The following is a 19,901-nucleotide window of genomic DNA, read 5'->3' as shown; positions in this document are numbered from 1 at the left end:
TTAAAATCACTCAAAATTTGACCAATGAGGCAACGTAATTGGGCATGTTTTGATGTATCTCTGACTTCTTAGGGCCTTAGTGACAGGATTAGTATTTCTTAGAAAAGAAAAAAAATATTGTCGGCTATGTCCTTAAATTGCTAATCGGGAGCGATTCGCCATATTTTCATTTTCAAACACCTTCTGTCGGTAATCAGCCGATTGTGGCCCGTAGACGGTTCGTTGAAGGGAAAGGTCCGATTCTGTAGAGCGTAAAAATAGATGTAATAGGAGGCAAGAGATAATAAACTGAAAGGTGATAACTAGCGATCTATGAGCAGCGATGAAAGGACCTAATGGAGTTTACGGTGAACGGAATCCGTGACCATGTCATATTATTTTTTTCAGTGGTTTCAGCGATACATCACATCACGAGAACCGATAGGTAAGTTTAGGTTTTCAATTCAATTGAGTAACGTCTAGACAACTCTTTAGGTTCTCTTAGAACTGAACTACGTTTTTCAGATTTGCTGTAATTGCGACTTGAATGTGGTATATTCCTACGTGAGTTTCCAAAAAGAACATTAATCGACTAATAATCGATGATCGAAACACCCAAACTCCAAAGATGTTACGGTTATTGGATTAGGGACTAATGCATATTTAAAAGTTAATTATGAGGAGCGACACCGGAAATAGAAGAGCACCTCTCCGAATCATTCCACATGTGCCATAAGCCGGGAATCAGTGCTCACTCCATAGGCTAGTGAAAAAACAAACCACACACCCCGATTTTTTTCTTATGAATGACAAACGTTCGGTACGGCGTAGGAGGCCAAAGCTTGAAAGTGACATGAATGTCAGTCGTGCACAGGATCTCACGAATGGTTTCAGCCGGCTAACGCTGATTTGCAATCCACTCCCTCGTGAAAGTTCGCAACTGATTAAGACAGGGACGTACTGATGATAATGGCTCGATAAATTCGTCGTAGGCTGTTCAAGGCGTTTTGTTAGTGATACGAGGCCCGATAATTGCTGTGGAATAAAAAAGACGAGGGGGGCTTGAGTTGGTTCGCGTGACGGAGGACGTTCTCTAACCACCTTGCATTTGCGCGAAACCTCCTTCAATCAAGGTACAACTGTCATCAAACCAAACTTTTAACCTTACCGCAATTCCTATAGTTTAATAATTCATTGTAACTTTATATGTGTAACCTGGTAAAAAATGCTGTCATTAAAACTATACAATTTTCAAAAAATTGTTAACAAAGCTGGTCGAAATGCATTAGGATTTAGGTAACTGCATGTCTTACGAGTCCATCGTATTTTTTCTTTTAAATAACAAAACCTTAACAATCGTCATAAGACCCGCATAGAACGAGGAATACATTGTAATCAAACTACAAAAAAATAAAAATGCGTGAGCTTGTTAGTTTCATTTCAATATTTTCCAGTGATCACGAACTAAAAGGAGTTAGAACGTTCGTTAAATGTGTCGAACACCTATTCCTCTCTGATGGCTCCACTACTATGAAGCTGTTGTTGGACGAAGGACTCATTGTGCAAGCTAACATGGCAGTGGAGGAGAGAAAACTCTAAGAATAGGCACCTAGGAAAACAAAGCTAAAAAGATGAATGCAGTTGTCTGGTGTTCATTTGCTCTTTCTCAATATGTCCCACTTTTGAAGCAGTTGTCTCAAACAATTTCAAAGAAGATCCAATTCATGCTGATCATCTCTGAACTATTTCTCTCTTAGTTTTGATGTTTGTTTCTCCTGGATATAAAAAAAGCGACAAAGAGTATGGTTCAATCTCAAACAGTATTAGTTTACCTAACTATTGTCAACTATCCGAAACTGTCTTTTGTCTACTGAAAAGGCTCAAAATACAGCCAACCACCTTCTTTTAAGTTCAAGGGGTAACAATTCGATATTTTATAAACCACTAAAAGTTGTGCGAGTTTCACGAAAAAAGCGAAACAAAAAAACAAACAAAATTAAAAGAAATAAGCAAAATTACATGACTGAGCCTAAACATTTACGATGATGAAAAAGCTCCCAGGCACAAAAACATTCTTTGTAATTCTCCTTAACTTATAAGCGTGTGGCAAACTTTCTGTAGGAGTAAGAGTTGAATATTGAGGTGGACGTTTTTCTCGACGAAAGATAGCCTGTGTTTACATGAGTCCGGCATTGTGAAAATAAAATGGACGCATAACGACAGGCTGGTACACAAGCTACAGTACAAGGAAAATAAAATGCTTTGAGAGGAAAAATTCGAAGTACAATAATTAGGTTGAACAAATTGTTGTGCTAAAGAATAAAACAAAACAAAACAGAAAAAAAATTCGCCAAGATCGTTGTACCCTCGGTCAACCCTCCGTCTTCATCTTACAGTAATATAACCCCTTCTACGTCGAACTGAACTTAATGAGTGAAAATGTAAGTGATACTAAAAACACACAACCAACAAAGAAAACGTAGGAATGAATGCTTAGGAACGATACGAATGGGCATGCGAAGGTTGGTGTATCTGAAGAAAACGTTCTTGGGTTTTGAGTTAGATCAAGCAGAGGTTAGGCCAATGCAGGGCATAACAGCCAGTCGTATTTACATATTTACAATGAGTTTTCCTTCCAGAATTTTCAGCAAATCCTTGCGAGTTTTTACAAACTCTTGAACGGCATCGGAAGTGACCCCATTACAAGAGCGCAAGTCAAGACGGATAAGCGACGGAAAGAGCCTCAAAAAGGACAAGCACTTATCAGACAGCTTAGCGCAGCCACTCAGAAGAAATTCATTTATCGATGCCTGTCCACAGACACTTTCAATATCTTGATCAGTTATTCCGGGACAGAAACTCAGGTCCAGCTTCTTCAAGTCAAGGCAATGTTGCACCAGCAAACGAAGAGTCGAACCAGTGATGTCACTACCGGAAAGAAAGAGAGTGGATAATCTTAGAAGAGGGCTTTTGTTGTCCCCTGGAGCCGTAAGTGAGTCAGAAACAGGTAAAATAAGTTCTTTCATCAATGAGTCAGTGATTCCTACGGACCAGCTCAGCCCCAGGACTTTCAAACGAGGGCAGATGACAGTGGAAAGCGCATACGCCGTCGCTTCCGTTGTGCCACTCAGATAAAGCTCTCTTATTCTCGGCAGACGGTTCAGGAGCCATTGCAGTTGCTTAAAAGTAACGTTTGTCCAGCTCAGGTTTAGAGTTGAAGGTTGGCGCCGTACAATCCCCCTCAGGGCCGAAGGGGTCACAACTTTCTTTTCTGATAAATCGATCACTGACCAGAGACGGCGATCCATACACCAGCGGTTCCAGGTGCGACATACGCGCATACACAGACAGAGCTCGGGTTGGGAGAGAAAGCTAAACACTGAAAGCCAGAGCTGACAGTCCATCACGTGACTTTGACCACTGTCCAGCGGGAAAGACTGAGGAGGAGGAGAGACTGGGCAAGGACGAACCACAAGTTTAGGATGTACTTCTGGCGGAGGGCCAGGTGGAGGTCTGGGTACTACAACAGGACGGCGGGGCCGTGAAGTCACTTCATCGGAAACATTCACAGAAAACTCGTCACTTTCTCCGTCTGAGGACTCGCTCTCCATTTTGCTCCTCTGAAAGAAAACAAAAGAAGTTTTAACGTGTGCACATGAGTACTTGGAAGGTTAATGCGAGCGATTTTCAAACTTCAAAAAGTTACATTCACGGCCCCTGAGAAGGGGTCATCAAACTTGGTGAAGGTTCGGCTTGATGTACATGTCTAATGGCCTGAGAGCCATCAATTAAAAAACGAATTCATGTCTCACTGATCAGACAAACACAAAAACGAAATGAAAATGATACACATACTTAAAGGCACCTTTCTGATTTTCTCTTTTGGAGCTCGGTCATCCTGTCGATTAGGAAACGAGTTTTACAGTGAGTTATTGGACGATTTTATAACCTTCATTTCAAATCCTAGCCGAACGTACTAGACCCCTTCTCGTGGAAGCCGACGGACCACAGAAAGAGACGCAGTGCAGCGACTCGGCGACCGATAATAATAGTCTAGTTCGGACGATGAGTAGACATCCCAAAATGACAACTGGCGCGTTTCACAATTTCAAGGTTTACTCCACAGGATGGATTAGATGACAAATGAGATGACGACAAAGCAAAAAATTACAACCGAAACATTACTCTACGACGATTACAAAGGTTTCCACGTAAAAGAGAGACAAGTACGGACGACTATATAGCCCTTGCGAGCTTCAATCAAATTTACAGAACTTAATAAATTTATAGAGGAAGACTCTTAACGATTGCGACTCAACCGCATACTGGGCATTAGTCCGTTACCTTCATATTCATGTGCATGTAATTCGGCGTAGAATGGAACTTTAGAGAGAGCCATAACGCCCTCTCTACTTAGTGTTGGAGCACACTACAGCGAAGAACCAAAAAGGGCCCTTGGGTCATGGAAACGATGTCAAAGCAGCAATTAGTTTGAACAGCGCTTTTCTGAATTTTTGTTTTGTTTTTGTTTTTTAAATGCATGCTACTTATCCTTAAATTATCAATCAAGAGAATACGAACGTGAGCTAATGTCTTCTTGCATTGATACATCTCGAGGTAGACAGATAGAGGGAATAGAAAACCAAATCAGTTAATATGTATTGTCAAGATTCGACACCAAATTACCATTAAAAAAGACCACCAGGAATGCTAATATGGCAGCAGGTAAGAAGAATCACTTATAAAATTTGGTGGAAGTAAAAGAGCCTACGCTCTCTTTCACAAGGTAACTTCTACAGTGGCTGTAAGTTTCACTGCCGCACTAGTTTCATTGATATTTGTCACGCATGTAACAACATCTGATGAAGAAGGGTCTCGCCAAGGTTTAGTAACAGTTGGCGACGTATAATTGCGTAGAAGCAAGTCTCAGGAAATGGAAACCGTGCACAAGTGTTTTGACATGTTACAGCCAACAGAAAAATAAAAAAGCTAAGCAAATTGCATCAAGTGTAACAAGGCTTTAAGGGGGCGATCAGCCTTGTTTCCCATAAACAAAATGGTCTAGCCAAGTTTAATTGAAGGGTGCACGGAAAAAAGCATTCAGAAACTTCTGCTAGACAAATATTTTTCCTTCCAAATTGTTCACTACTTTCTAATGAAACAGAGAAGTATATGTCGCATCAAAATTTATCTAAGTACTCATTACGCGCATCCCTTCAATTAACTTCCGTTGAGAAGTTAGCCAAGCTCATAGAAACCCTGTGTATGTAGCGATTTGACTAGCGCCAAAGAAATATTTACTGTACCTTTTTAGCAGACTCTTTGATTGGACTTGCCTATAGACAAAAAAAGTAAATATATAGATATATTACAAGAATTCGAAAATAAAACTTCTGTTAGCTACAACCTTATTTTCATGTATGTTTACTTCTTTTGATTTGTGTTGTTTCTCTTAAGAACAGTTTCCGTGAATTATAACGAACAATCTCCTTAGTATCTCCTTGCAGTCGTGCTACCTTTTTCCTTTTAACCCTTTACACCACAACATCAGTATGCATATTCTCCATACTGATCTCTATACATTTCAAAAGGTGCCCACAAGGAGAATTTGTTAAACCCTTTGACCCTAAGAGTGCTTAGCATCTAATTTCTCCTTACATTATCACCCCTGAATCATGCAGTAATGTCACCAGAATAAAGAAAACTATCAGCAGCTAAAGCAGCTGTTGATTTTTACTCAAATTTTCCTTGAAAGCACCTTAGGGAATGTATGGAGAATACCTTTACTGATATTAGGGTGTGATGAAGGGTTAACAGTTGTTGATCATTCGCATCATTCTCGTGAGCGTAATTGGCTTGATTTGCGGGTGATATTGTAAGGAGAAATTAGATGCTAGTCACTGTTAGGAGCCAAAGGGTTATTAAGCAGTACAAATTCACACTACCTTTCTTTTCTTTGCTGGAATACTTGGAAGATCATCGACAGACGTCGCCTATGAGAGATATAATATACTACTGAGAGGTCATAAAATATATGACCAAGTATTATCTGATTGTAAAGAACGGATGTTCCCAAACGAGCGAACACGTATCATCCGACAAACTGACCGACCGATCCATCAAATCAGACAAACTGGAAAAGAAGAGTCAACGTAAAAGAACAAAGAGACGGAGAGACAGAGAAGTGAAAGAAGAATCATTCACGGAATTTACAAGAATCTAGATGATTAAATAAAACGGGCGTCATCTAAACAACTCATTCCGCAAAGTAAAGAAAGAAAAAAGCAGTCTCTACAATGTTCAAGTGACACTCAAAGAAAATCGCTCATCAAACTCTTAGTTTGCAGACTTTGAAATTAGTACTTACCGTTGCATCTTTGCAACACTTAGGACACTCCCAACAGTTATTGATCTCAGTAACAATCTTACAAAGCCCTTTGATGTCTTTCAGACAAGGTGGGTGAACGATCTCACCACAGAAACGACACTCCATGAGCGGATTATCCTCCGTGTTGACCTGATTGCACATTAAACACTTCACACAAGTGGGCAAGTTAGGCTGAAAAGAGAACAACTAGACAATAACTTTCCAATCCTCTACCACGAGCCTATTTCATTAGATGCAGGCGCGTGTCCCAGTTAAGGTGGCAAGAAGCGACTACGAGTTTTTGCATGTCCTCCCAGATGAGATGCGAGTCCATCACAAGGTAACCCTTGCATTTTACCAGGTTTCTCCTTCCTAGACACATTCATACAATGGAGTGGAAAGGGGTAATGTTAGAGTAAACTGTCTTTCTTGCCCACAGATACACCACAGTAAGCCTTCACAGAGCTCGAACTCAAACCTTCCAGTTCCTACCTTGAACTGCTAACCATAAGTTCACCGAGTCAAATTCGATGACCTGTTTGGTACAAAAGTGCTACCCGGGGTTTAAAGGTAGTAAACTTTAGTACGCTTAATCAAAAATAACTAAAACTTGACATACGTCAGTGCACGCTCTAAGAAGACACGATTGCTTCATCCTTCCTGCCCCTCCAAATTTCTTCATATCTTTACATGTACGGCACTCGCCACAGTCCTCTCGTTGACAATTTTCACACTGCCCGCAGCGAGTGCGCCGGCGTCTGATTCCTGGGCCGACTTTTGTACCTAGCATCGGTCCCCTAGGACCTTGCTTCCTTGCTACAGGTTTTTTCTAAAACAGAAACAAAACATATTTATGTCTCTACCAGTACAAACTGATGCACGTGATTGCACACCTACCCCTTCCCTAAGCCAACAACAGTCAAATGATGACAAGCTTGTTGAATGAGGGGAGGGGTAACTGCGCAGTTGCCCAGATGCTAGCAATGATCCCTAAAGTGCTAAGCAAGGCAAAACCCATACGGTGCTGGATCACATACGACACAATTTCTACTTACCACTACTGGTTTGTCAATCTGCAACAGATGTTGCAACCCTGAAGTTGCAAGCTCAGGGTCATCGTCCCTATGTAATTCAAGAAGGTCCTAAATGGAGAAATGGTATTACTCTGTAAAAAACGCTCTACCCATACAAGCTAATATCAAGCTAAGAGAGAACTTAAGTAACATCTAATGTTTATTGTCATGGCTTAAAAATAGGCATTTCATTGAAAACAATATTTTTTAGATGGACGTTGCACAAACCTCTAATCTCTGCAACACTCCCTCGGGGTCCTCTAAAGTCTTAGGAACATTCTTTTGAGCTTGAGGCCAATCCCTCAGTCTTTCTATCAGCTTAGTCAGCCCATCAACTTCAAATCGTGTAAGATACACCCGACTCCAAGGAGTCTTGTTATCTTCTTCATTCCCTTCATCCTCAGTCTTCTCTTTGTCGTCTTCTTCATCGTGAGTTTCCCCATTCACTTCCACCTTCACCTCTTTTTCCTTAGCTTGTCGCTTAGGATTCCCCCTCTTTTTCTTCCCTTCCTCTGTATCAGGTTCCTCTTCTTTACCTTTCGTACTGGTCTTCTTCTCTGCGTTCTCCTGAGCTTGCTTGGCGATGGCCTCGTTTCGCGCGACCCGGCTTGATCTCCTACGCCCTGTAGTCTCTGTTGCGTCGTCCTCATCATTTTCTCCATGTGTGCCATTACTAGCTTTCTCGTCCACTTCTCGTGGATCCTTCTTGCTTGTTCGTTTACCAGAAGTTTTCCCTTTCAAGCCAGATGCGTCTTTTTTCTTTGAAGCGAAAGTAACTTCCTTGCTATCGGTTTTGATGGGCGATTTCAAACCTAGTTCTTTTTTATTTTGTTCCAACAATCGGACATACTTGTCAGCGGCGTACCACATGATTTGAGGTAGAAACGGGTACCGGAACTTCAGAGGGACCTGTAGAAAGAGTAACAAGTTGTACCAATTATGCAAGCCAGCTTTATCGATAACTTGAGTTTTTAATTTACAGTTGGCTGATGCCTTATCCTCATATCAAGGTGTTTTTTTTCCTTACACTGAAACACTTATCAGGGCGTTAATATCACTTTATGGCGGTCTTAAAAGCTTGCAAAACCGAAAAAGCGACACACACACAAAAAATAAATAACTATCAGTTATCGACGACTAGAACTGCTTGCCCTGCGTAAAAGAAGTCTGTTATCCTATAGCAGCTTTTCAAAGGTTCTTTGTTAAAAACTATTAAATCGAATTGATTCTAAAGTAACTACTGAAGACATCGATACAGTAAAAATGCATTAAAAGGAAAATACATGACATATTTCGCTGATTGTCAAGGGCCACTCGACATTGACAAACTACATAAATAAACTTCTTTTGACCCCTGTTACCTAAGCTCGGAGCTCCAAGTTGTAAGTAATCCAGATTACTCTTTCCAATTTATTTCTTTGCTTACTGATTTAATAGGAATCTTTCAGATTTGAGAGTTTTTCAATGTGGGGCTCCCACAATTGGGTAAATTTCAACATGGTCAGATTTCCTTCCATGTGAAGACGCTTTCTTCTCTCTAAGCCATATATAATGACCAGTATCCTGGACTTGGTTTTTACATCCGTAATTAAAAGGCTGGCGAATCTCTCATGTAATAAATATGAGGGAATGCCACTAAACAAGGAGTGGTTTCAAGTCTACTTAGAATTTTACAACAAAGAGCTTAGAAAAGGAAATTTGTTGTTTTTGAACATGGACACAAACCACCATGATGTATTGTTTTTGATAGCAGCACCACCCCAATGACGAAAGTTCTCATTCTATAATTTTCTCGCTCTGTTCCATCTCGATACCACCTGCCTCCAAGGCAGCAGAGCAGGACAGATGGACCCGGGAGGAGTGAGGAATATCATTTTAAGATAAACAACAGATTTACACTCACCTTGGTATTGTCTTCGATCTGACTGATTTTAATTTGTCCCGGGATGTTATAACTGTGCACAAAATTCCCGCCGAATACAAGCGAGTCCTCAGGGGTAAACACGGCATGAATCCACCCTAAACACATCACAAAGTGATCATAAGTCAAGCTTGGTGAGCAAGCTTTAAGTTTCATAAGTCAAACTTGTATCATCCGAGAAGGAAACAACATAAAACGCGATTCACTATCGCCTCAAGCGTTCCATTCCTTGAAGAGCTGGATCACGGTTTGTTCATAGTGTAAGTTCACTGTTAGCTCCCTCTCTTGTTAAATCACTCGTAAGATTACAAACCGAATCAGAGTTTTCTCCTTCATATTACCATTAATTATCTTCAGGTGGATTCTACCACCTGGTTCTATCAAGTCCCTCTCCTTAATTCATCATCGACCGACTGACCGACCGACTGACCAACTAACACTCTGTAACCTTAATTCCGCATAGGGAAAGAAAAGTGAGCCTACTGGGAGTGGAAGGGGTAAGTTATTAAAGGAACTGTTGTGCTGCATCAGTGAGGGGTATTACAAGGTAATTTAGTTTCATCAACTGAGTTGATAATGTAAATCGCCCACTGTATAAACTCTTTACGGTAGCCAATTTACATTATCAACTCACTTGATAAAACCAAATTATCTTCTTGAGGAAGGGGGGGTAGGCCTCCTTTTGTATTTGAACAGCCTATAATCCATTCGTATGACAGGTAGAAATTGCAGTGTTATTGACCCCCATAACTGTAGACTTGAAAAGTTTATTCCAATAAAAATCTTAGGCTAACCCTACACACCCTTGCATCAATATGCATATTCTCCATACAGTCCTCTAGACATTTCCTAAGAAGCTGACAAAGAGAATTTGTTCAACATTCAAGAGCTTCTTCAGTTGGTGGTTATTTGCTTTATTCTGGTGACCCTGAGGTGTGATTCAGGTGGGATTTTGTGAGTACATGTTAGATGCGGTCACTCTTGGGGATCAAAGGGTTTGTGTCACAAATAAAATAAAAGAGTAAAAGAGCTACTGAACAACAACAAAAAAGAAACACTCAAAATCGAATTTTCGTATACCAAATTATGACTTGAGACTCATTCTCTCTTACCCCCTTGTGGTGTTTTCCTTCTCACCTGTGGGAATCAAGAACGTATCTCCTTTCTCCAAATAAGTGCGGCAACATTTCTCCACTTGATCACCAAAGAAAACATTTTGTTGTTTTCCAGATAGCACCCACTGTTCGTACAAATGGAGATTCTTCTCAGTGGGTGGAATTAGCCAGAAAACCTGCAACGTAGGAGTGTATTACTATTATTAACCCGTTCGAAGAAATACATACACATGGTTCAAAGGATGTTTCGGTTGGTATTGTTAATATCAAAGGCAAAAAAGTCTTGCACAAAGTGGGCATGTTTTCGTCTTGCTAGCATAACACGCAAGATACTCTACGGGTAACGCTCTATGAGATAAGCTTCCTTCCACGACACGAAGAGAAGTGTTAAGTGACAAGGCAGATCTGTCATGTAATTCTTTAAAACTACGTGACAAGTCTCACCAAAGATCCAGATGAGGACTCAACACTCATGAACACTGGCACATCACCATGATGTGCAAAGTCACGCTTTAAAGACATTTGGAGAAATGTTGAATGGATAGTACAAAGTACTCCCAGACTGAATTGGATTTGCTTGGCTACACCTCAAGATTGGTCTAAGAAAACCCTCGCCCCACTCCCAAGCAAGCAGATAAGGAACCAAAACCAAATTCTTTCAATCAAATTAATTCATCTCATTTTCCTCTTCTGATTTCTCAAAGGCCCACTATATCCTTTCCTTTGGTTTTAAGCAGAGCACATAGGTTTTAAGTGTAACAACCAAAATAGCTGACCTTCCTGCCTCTCATTATGTGGTACCACACTGAGGTGCCACCGAAGTCTATGTGAAAGTCGGTGTAGCAGCCACCAACACTCATCAACACGTACCTGATTAAGGGAAAAAAAAAGGGTCACTTTTAGACAAGAAAGTGAGCTAAACACCTTCAGTAATGTAAGAGAAAGGCCTTCCAAGTTAAACCCAAATAAAGCGTAACCTCTATTCCAAAGAAACTCTCACGAATAGGTGAAGCATCCTCTGAAGATACAATGCATTACTTTTATTGAAACGAAATTATCCTATGATTCATATGTAAAACTATCACAAAAAAGATGTAAACTGCCACAGAAAACTCTAAAATGGGTTAATTTCTACTGAAAATGAGTCAGAAACTAGGACGACATTCTAGCCAGTGATTCCTTCAGCTGCTATGTTTGAAAGACTCCGTTTTTGGGTAGTCAGCAGTTCCACACAAATGGCCCTCTATCAGAAACGATTTTTGCTCCATAGCTGTACGGCGCGTGGGGGGATTTCTGTTGTTGACAATTCTTGTTTCATAATTGAGGGTTTAATATCTCTTTTGAGACATATTAACAAGGTACTGATTGAAGAGAAGTGTCCGCGCATGTTTTTTTCGGCCGGGACTTAAGTTTGTGTCCTTTCAATGGACGTGTCACCTGAACACAAGAGCGCTGAAATACAGGTTTCACTGTGACTTTGCTTATTAAGATTCTTGCAGGATTCCTCGAGAAGCTTCGATTCTCAACAATGCCAGACAAAGGTTTCGAGGATTGCGCAACACGTGAAAGTGAATACTTGCGGCATGGCTAAATTTACGTCTGCTGAAATGAAAATAAAATCTGAATCGGTCAAAGAAAAGGGCACGCAAAGCGCCATTTAATTAATTCTGCAAGGGAAGTTAACGGTTTGCTTTTTGAAAGTGTTCAAACATCTTTTGTTCTTTCTATGCAGAACCCTGAGAATAATTATTCATGGTTATCCTAGAGACAAATAATTACGCCATCTCAGTCGATTCACAGACATCAAAAATTTTCTGTGATTTGCTAAATGAAGGTATTGTGAACATTTATAATAATTGCGCTGAGGCATTTTTCAATTGATTTCTAATGTTGACGTAAAAAGGCAGTCTGATCTGAAATATCAACTCTACATGATAACTTATGGCGGGGTAAACAAGTTTTTATAAAGCACCAGTTAGTGAATTGCTTCTTTGATGGGGGCATTAACAGAGGTAGGATGGTTTGTTGGCTATTTTAAGACTTGGATATTAGCGTGGGCTTTAAGAGAGAGCTATTCTCAAAGAAACAAACAACAATTAACTGTTTGAACATCAGCTGTGACATGCTTTTGTTGCAACTTCTCACCAAACCAACCAAAATCAAAGATTACCAGAGGGTAGTTACCACCTTCGTGCACAAAATGGTTCATTTGGTAAAACAGACACCCAAACGTGTCGGGATAATTTTGCAATCTGGTTCGCCTTTGAGAAAAGACAACATTCTAGAAAGTCTAGATAATGGGACTACATTTATAACGCACGAAAATGACAACTACCTGTTTATTGTCGAATTACTTGTCATTCAGTGCTTTTTCTGGTCTCTTCCTTCACTACTCGTGTATCAAACTGTTCGCTTTGTAAAGCGGTTTTCACTTTTTAAAAGTAATATCATTGATAGGTTTTCTATCACAGCAATCACAGGAAGGAACAATAAGCCTAGTGAAATATTCTCTCGAATAATGAGAGGGCAGAACAAATGACCGTATTGCCGGACAAGAAAATGTTTCGTCGATCAGGAAGGAAGATTTTCAAAGTTATATTTATACACAACAAAATAAAGACTTCCCTTGCCTGCCTACAGGTTTACTTTTGTTGGTTGGAAGAGGGACCTACCCTTCAAAAAGTCGAACCGAACTACAAATACACAAAACAACAAATACACCAAACAATTAACTGATAAAATCTGTTGTCTACATCAGATTCTTGTGAGATTTATTTTTTCCATTTATCAAAATTATCACTGAGATCATAATATTTTCATAATATTTTCAGGAGGGACCGGTTTTTTTTCAAATAATTTCCCAACCTTCTCCTGACACATTGGCATGATTAAACTGTCGAAGAATACATGAACAAATTTTAAGACATAAGTTCACCAAGTGGAGTTCTGAAAAGGTTGTGCTAATTGTGTTTACAACTGAACAAAAGCACACTGTATTGATTCGGAACAGTGAGTGTTCTTACCACAAAGCTGCACATTTTATTCCTCTTAGGCGCTGTTAAAATTTATATCTTCGCTTAGAGAAATTGTACTTTTTGAAGAATATTGGAGTTAGCTCCTCTAAAAAAGCAATTGACTATAGTGGAATTTTTTTTTAACATTTGAACCCTTCGTTTCTCTCAAAGTTCAAACTACTTGAGTCTGTTGTTATGGTGAAATCGTTTTAAAAGACTGACAAAACACAGAACCAGAATGCAAAGAGTTGAAATTCATGCTTTTAAATAATACTTCCGTGAAGTGTTTTTTGTCGTTCTTGATTCGAAAAAATGAAATTTTGCATCCAGTTTCCAGTGATCTTTCCTAAGCATACAGCGGAATGAATTAGCAATTAGAGTTGAGGTAAAGAAACTACTTGTCTATCTTCGCCTTTTGGAGTAGACAGTCCATCCTTTTCGGCTTAAAAATCGCTTCCCTACCAACGTAATCGCTCAAACAGCCAATCTACAACGCGCTTGAACCGAAGGAAAGTCTCACCTTGTCGAACTAAAGCAAAACGAAGACGACACGAAAACGCAGTAAAGGTTTGTTCAGTCGACCATAACCACATAAGCAGAGAAAACATGAACAAGCCTAACCACAAAAAAGTTATTCACGACGAACAAGCCCGACTGTCAAAAACGCATTCCCCAGCAGTTTGACAGTAACATCTGAAAGGGATTTAAGCGACTGAAACGTGTTACAAAATAACTTGCTGTTCACTGTTGATGAAACAGAAGTTTGTTTATCGTTCCCTGAGAGTCACGCAATAAAGCAATCTTGCAACATGGGATTTCTACCCGAAATTGAAGAGCAAAATTAAGCGAAGAGTCTCGAAAGAGATTTTCTCAATGCTATTCATAACTAAGAACGCTATATGAAGATTTTTCCTCTCTTTTTTAGCATTTGAAAGGGGAAAGAAATGCAAAAATTTCACCAGGGAATGCAGATTGAATTCAAAATGAATTTCGTTCTTTGTTTTCCGCCGTTTCGTAGCGATTTCAACGGAAAACGCTCGTCCTTCAATACCTGCTTCGACGGCAAGGTGTTATTCCTTGAACAATATTTTAAATACCATACAATGAACAACACTAAAGAGTCCAACGGTTACCCTATGAGTTACACAAAATCACATTTCGAAAGTAAACATGGAGCGCACAAATTCAATACATGTTGATCGCAGATATTTGAATATATTCATCTCGTTCAGTTGCAAGAGCGCTTGAGTTTTGTCTCTAACTTGACTGATTTGGAGAATTGTTTTTACTACACTTTAAAATAACTGCGATTAAGCAGTGTTTCGTGTTTAAAGAAAATCTCAAACGACTTTGTACTTTAATCTGTTCAGCGCGTGGTGACCACACTCGAACCCAGCTGAGAGTAGTTAGGCAGCCTGGACTCAATACTGATTTTGTCCAAAAGCTTCAGCTTCCAAAAGAAAACTCTAAGTTTAATTAAATAGTTCACATTATTAAGATTTAAAAAGTTCGAAAGCCATCTTCAAACGTCGCCTGAGACGAACAAGAATCAAAGAAATCAAATCGTTATTTCATTGATGTGAATAATTTTCACGTTCAGTATATTTATGTTAGAAATGATCATGCAATTGAGCACGTGCTATATTTTCATCACGAATGATAGTCACTTGCGTATGGACAACAGACAATTTCAGTGAAAAAATTGGTCTGATTCAGATCGATCTAATCCGCCAAATCAAATTTATGAGCGCCGGTGTGCATGCACATAACTCGTCTGCAGACCACATATCAAGGAGTTATTAATAGTCCTTAATTTAAAAACTTACTTTCTAACTTTAGGATACTTCATATCTGCTAAAGAATTTGTTGAATCTCTCTGTTGCTCAATGAGATGTTGGGGCCACACGACATTCACCCAGTCCATTTCACGAACCTGAAAGAAATCGTATATCTTTTTATAAAAGAGACTACGAACTTTTCAGATTAAGTATAAAATAAACTAAGAAGCATGCTGTGCTAAAATTAAAAGACGGATACCAATACATGTTTTAAAGCACATTTGTGTGAACTTCAACCTCCATTCACAGAGAAAAAGCTACAATTCCTATGACCGTTCAACGCCAATGGTTGGTTTCGCGGTGGGAAACTAAAACGAAAAAAAACAAAAAACAAAAAAAAAATTTACAGGGAGAGATAGAAATGGAGGAAATATAAGAATTCCATAATCTGAAATTGAATCATTTAGAATCCCCACCAGAATTTCAAAAATCCACAGTCATATCTGGGAGCAGGATAACCTTACTTTTGCGTTTTCATAGGAAAAGACGCAAAGAAAACCAAGTACAAAATTATAATTCTAAAATAACCAGCTAGGTGCATGGGCAAAACTACATATTACCACTGCTTGGTTGAGTTACAAGGTCTTGACGAGCGAAAACGTTTCCTATCTCTCACCAAACCCAGAATAGGTAGGCCAGTAAATGCAAAATGAAAGACGTGAAATATCTTCTGCTTACATTAATTATTCACCATCGTGTCGTATTTCAGCTTGAAGTAGTGAATATTATGTTGATTTTATCAATTCATTATGTGGAATTGACCGAAGAGTACACAAAAATTCTTCAATCTTGGCGAACGGCAAAGAAATTCAAACTACTCCCAATTATTTTCAGCTTGTTTCTGGTGCTTGTCATTACTTTTTTTAATTGATTACGATTTCCCCTTATCCTATTTTACAAAATGAGCTGAACAAAACGTTTCATTTCTTGTGGGACGAATATTTTCTGCAAGGAACCGACTCTCAGCTTTCGTTTCTAACAACTTTGATCAACTTGAAGATGCTGGTTGGTGAAATAGTTAAAGGAAGAAAAGATGAGCCATTAAAGAATTATTTGGACCGATTTCACTGAAAAAAGAGACTATTTCAATTCATATTATGTAATAAAATATTATAAGCTGCTCCATTACAAAAGAGAGTAAATTCTGTCAATATGATAAATATTTAGCGACGCGTATCACAACTCGGCATCGAAACGAACCCTCTAAAGGTCAGTGAGGAATGCAAGTACCTGAGACGGTTACACCCAAACTACAGAACACAGCACGGTCATTCGATAAGTTTTAAGTCAAATAACTCTCGCACCAATGTACTTTTTTTAATTGTGCCTTCGCAATGGCCCATTCCCTAGCCAAATTATATTTCCCACGTCAAGCAACTCGATGACAAAATCTTCATCATATCCTTGATCATGACAATTCTGTGTCCACTAAAATACTTTTTATGAAACCTGCAGGAGCAGTGTTGAACCAGTTCTTATTGAAGAGCAACCGTGCTCAAAATCGCACGCAGATTATTTCCAGTCTAAAACTTGTGGTGACAATCAAGATAAACATCAGAAATGCAGTACAAAGGATGACATTTAAAAATCGGCGCACTTTCTAGGGCTAAAATTTCACTTTCGTTTGATCTCGTGCGGTGTTAAAGAAGAGCTAACTCGGAGCCTGCCGCCATATTTACATAACTAAAGCAACACAAGCCACGCTGCATTTTTTGCCGATATTTAAAACTTATTTGATCTTCTATGTAAAAAATCGTACTAAAAAGCTGAACCAGGCTTTATTCTCCAATAATATGTGGATAAATATGTGTAACGGTCTCGTGAAAGGGACTATTAAACGTAAACACACACGGTCATTTTAAAACTTGTAGAGTGATTGCTAGGGGGTGACGCATTTGCGGTTGCAAGCAAAGGAACGTACCCAAAAGTCAAGAGAAGCTTCGCACAATTGCTTCTGGACCGAAACTAGTAACAATTAGTAATTAGTAAGAAGTAATCTCTTTGAAAGGGCGGCTATAATTCACTCGCCAGTTTGCTTTACCGAGACCGAAAAGGTTTCTTGAATTTGTGGTGGCAGTGTTTCATGGACTACAGCCAGTCAAAAACCTTACGATTTCAGGCTTAGTTACAAGATCCTCGCCACCAATTAAAATACTTCAATAAAATGATCTCACAATCGCTCCAGTAGAAAAACAACATACATAATGGAGTCAAATTTACCAAGTACAAATCAGACTTGGATTTTCATCACCGTTTTAGATTTTGTTTTCGGAGGGCGTGTGGTTAGTACTGAAAGTTGGGGCATAGTCGTGTTATCAGGGGGGCTTCCACAAGGCTCAGTTCTTGGACATCTTAAAAAAATAACCTCTTTAGTTCTTTTTCATCAAGCTTAGATCGATTTCTGTGGGTAAAATAGTATTCTGGGCGAAGTGACGAATGAAATCTGCGTTTATATCGCTTTCGCTAGTTCCAAACCAACTAGTTACCACGAGAAGGTCGTGCCAAAGACACTGTACACTCCATTCAGCGAAACTCGACCACGAGATGCAACTTTTTCAAAAGAAAGAAGCTCTACAGAACACGTTCAAATTAAAAAACAACAATTACTTAACTTTAGTGACATTTAAGAACTAACAAGCAACCAATAATGTAAATTATATCACTTCAGCGAAACACAAACTCAAACCACGATAAGAACTGAAAGTAATGACAAAATGGCCTTAATTTAAGAGGTGCATCAATTGAATAAAAAATCAATTCTCTTTGGCTCATAAATGAAAAGGAAAAATTTCAATGCTTACCATTTTAGGAGGCTCGACCAAATCTTCTAATTTCGTGTGGCTAAACTCCAAGCTGATAACATTATAGATATCCTCACGCTCTGGACTCGTAAAATATTTCACCCACTGTTGTAAAGTCATTTCTAACGCTTGCTGAGTGTTGACATCGATCACATCCACCATTCTTCGAGCTCCTAGCCATCATAAACATAAGGATCGGTCTGAGATCACGATGTGTCGATTCTGATAATCTGCAGTTTCAAACTACACACATCTAATTGGTAAACATTCTGAAATAATTTCAAAAGCTCACCGACAAAATTCTTGACATCTTCTACTGAAAAGTCTTCCCGCGGAACCCTACAATGGTTGTAAAATTCAGAGAAGTCTGAGCTTTAATAAGCTTACTCTTAGAAATTTGAAAAATGACTGAGAAAATTTGCAGAAACCCGTGAAGGCTGAACAAAATACGTACCGCATATCTAACCCGTCTGGGTGTTTGATTACCATGGGAAAGGAAAAGCCGTTTTCTTGTATAAACTTTAGGTTTAATTCTACAATAGTAAGACAAACAGTAAGCAAAGAAGTTTTCTATAAAATGACTTTATTCAACAAGGCAATTCTTTTCACCCACCATCTCCTGTGAGTTTCTGCACGAAATCTCCCTCCGTGAATTTAGGACTGTTTAGCTTTTCCTCGACGCTAAATGTTCGTTTCCCTTCGATAATATCATCTGTGTCGTAGTTGTAATTCCTTCGACTCTGCTTTCTCTGCGATGAATTGGGAAAATTTTATCGAGAGATGTTAAAAGAGCCGAAAATTATCTCCAGCGAAACACAAAGTAACGCACGGCGCTCTTCAACTAAATAAAAACGCGTTCTGACGAGTAAATTATGATATTTACTGTTCTCAAATAATACCACCAAAACTAAAGCTACAGCATGTCTGTGAAATAAATCTACACACCAATTTGCGCTCTCCTTCGAATTCCCAATCCATTCTGCTCTATAGTTTAGCCGTCACACATACAGAGGAAGCGAAATTCTTGTAGCGACTGATGCACTGCACTGCTCAGTTCACCCAAGGGAACCGGTGCATTGTTGTTTGAACGGGTCTGCAAGACCATAATAAGGCGATTTTATGCGCATTGACAAAGTACCGATGACATTGCCATGGAAACTGACACGTTTTTGAAGTTAACAGTTTTCTGTTTGTAAAATATTCGTTTCCTTGATGATCGTTTTTCCCTCAGGATTTGAAATAGGCGACTAAAATTCAGGCATAGAGAGGAATCTGTTTACTAAAAAACCTCTTTCAACTTCGAAAACAACGCGTTTTCCTAAGCCAAATTGTTATGCTGTCATGACACATTTCCATCATCAACCCGTCTTCTGACCACTTGCAACAAGAGGCATCCAGCCGTGAAACGCTCATTCCACGCAGGCTCGCGCTCCAGGCTCGAGTGATTTTTCGAGCGCGAGGAAGTCATTCGACGACGCTATGAAATTGCGTGACAGACTCAAAATCTAGGTCTGCTAAGCGTGCTAGCGAGAGCCAAACACAGCGAGAAACAAAGAGACAAAGGGAAAGTAACGTAATCTTTAAGACTTAATAGATCTATTACCCTTCCGTTAGAAGACTTATCATTGTAAAAATAAATTGACCTGTAATATTGACGGATCAAAAATAGCCAAACTCATGAGTCACAAATTACTCCTTGATATTGGCGCAAAATTTTAGCATCAATATCATATTAACCTTTGAAAAATTAAGCGGTGATGGTAACGTTCAATAAAATGCCAAGATAGTGGTCG

The 19,901-nt window shown here is 39.2% G+C and overlaps 1 protein-coding gene across 2 annotated transcripts; it reads right to left on the bottom strand.

Annotated features, from left to right (window-relative positions):
• Nucleotides 1-1,141: 1,141 nt before the first annotated feature.
• Nucleotides 1,142-19,192, bottom strand: LOC131787566 (lysine-specific demethylase 2B-like). 2 transcript variants are annotated; one of them, XM_059104650.2, is made up of 17 exons: nt 19,054-19,192; nt 18,722-18,857; nt 18,563-18,641; nt 18,401-18,447; nt 18,109-18,281; nt 15,296-15,402; nt 11,232-11,325; nt 10,478-10,631; nt 9,323-9,438; nt 7,648-8,328; nt 7,402-7,488; nt 6,966-7,175; nt 6,347-6,538; nt 5,925-5,972; nt 5,286-5,315; nt 3,845-3,877; nt 1,142-3,599 (listed from the first exon to the last, which is right to left on the bottom strand). In XM_059104650.2, the coding sequence occupies exons 1-17, from the start codon at nt 19,084-19,086 to the stop codon at nt 2,589-2,591; spliced, it is 3,231 nt and encodes a 1,076-aa protein (XP_058960633.2). In that variant the 5' UTR covers nt 19,087-19,192; the 3' UTR covers nt 1,142-2,588. The 2 variants fall into 2 exon arrangements, with proteins under 2 accessions (XP_058960633.2, XP_058960634.2); XM_059104651.2 differs by lacking the exon at nt 3,845-3,877.
• Nucleotides 19,193-19,901: the final 709 nt, after the last annotated feature.

Source organism: Pocillopora verrucosa, chromosome 2 (assembly GCF_036669915.1).
Source record: "Pocillopora verrucosa isolate sample1 chromosome 2, ASM3666991v2, whole genome shotgun sequence".
Taxonomy (NCBI): domain Eukaryota; kingdom Metazoa; phylum Cnidaria; class Anthozoa; order Scleractinia; family Pocilloporidae; genus Pocillopora; species Pocillopora verrucosa.
Note: the sequence above shows the minus strand (reverse complement) of the source record. Positions and strands in the feature narration are given on the sequence as shown.

What these genes read in the sequence shown, in the direction of transcription:
- LOC131787566 (XM_059104650.2), bottom strand. Translation starts at nt 19,086, where the DNA reads ATGGATTGGGAATTCGAAGGAGAGCGCAAATTG. An exon ending in CCAGACGGGTTAGATATGCG is followed by an intron (nt 18,448 to 18,562) that starts GTACGTATTTTG and finishes CAACCATTGTAG; the next exon opens with GGTTCCGCGGGAAGACTTTT. An exon ending in TTCCAGCAAAGAAAAGAAAG is followed by an intron (nt 5,316 to 5,924) that starts GTAGTGTGAATT and finishes TTTTGTCTATAG; the next exon opens with GCAAGTCCAATCAAAGAGTC.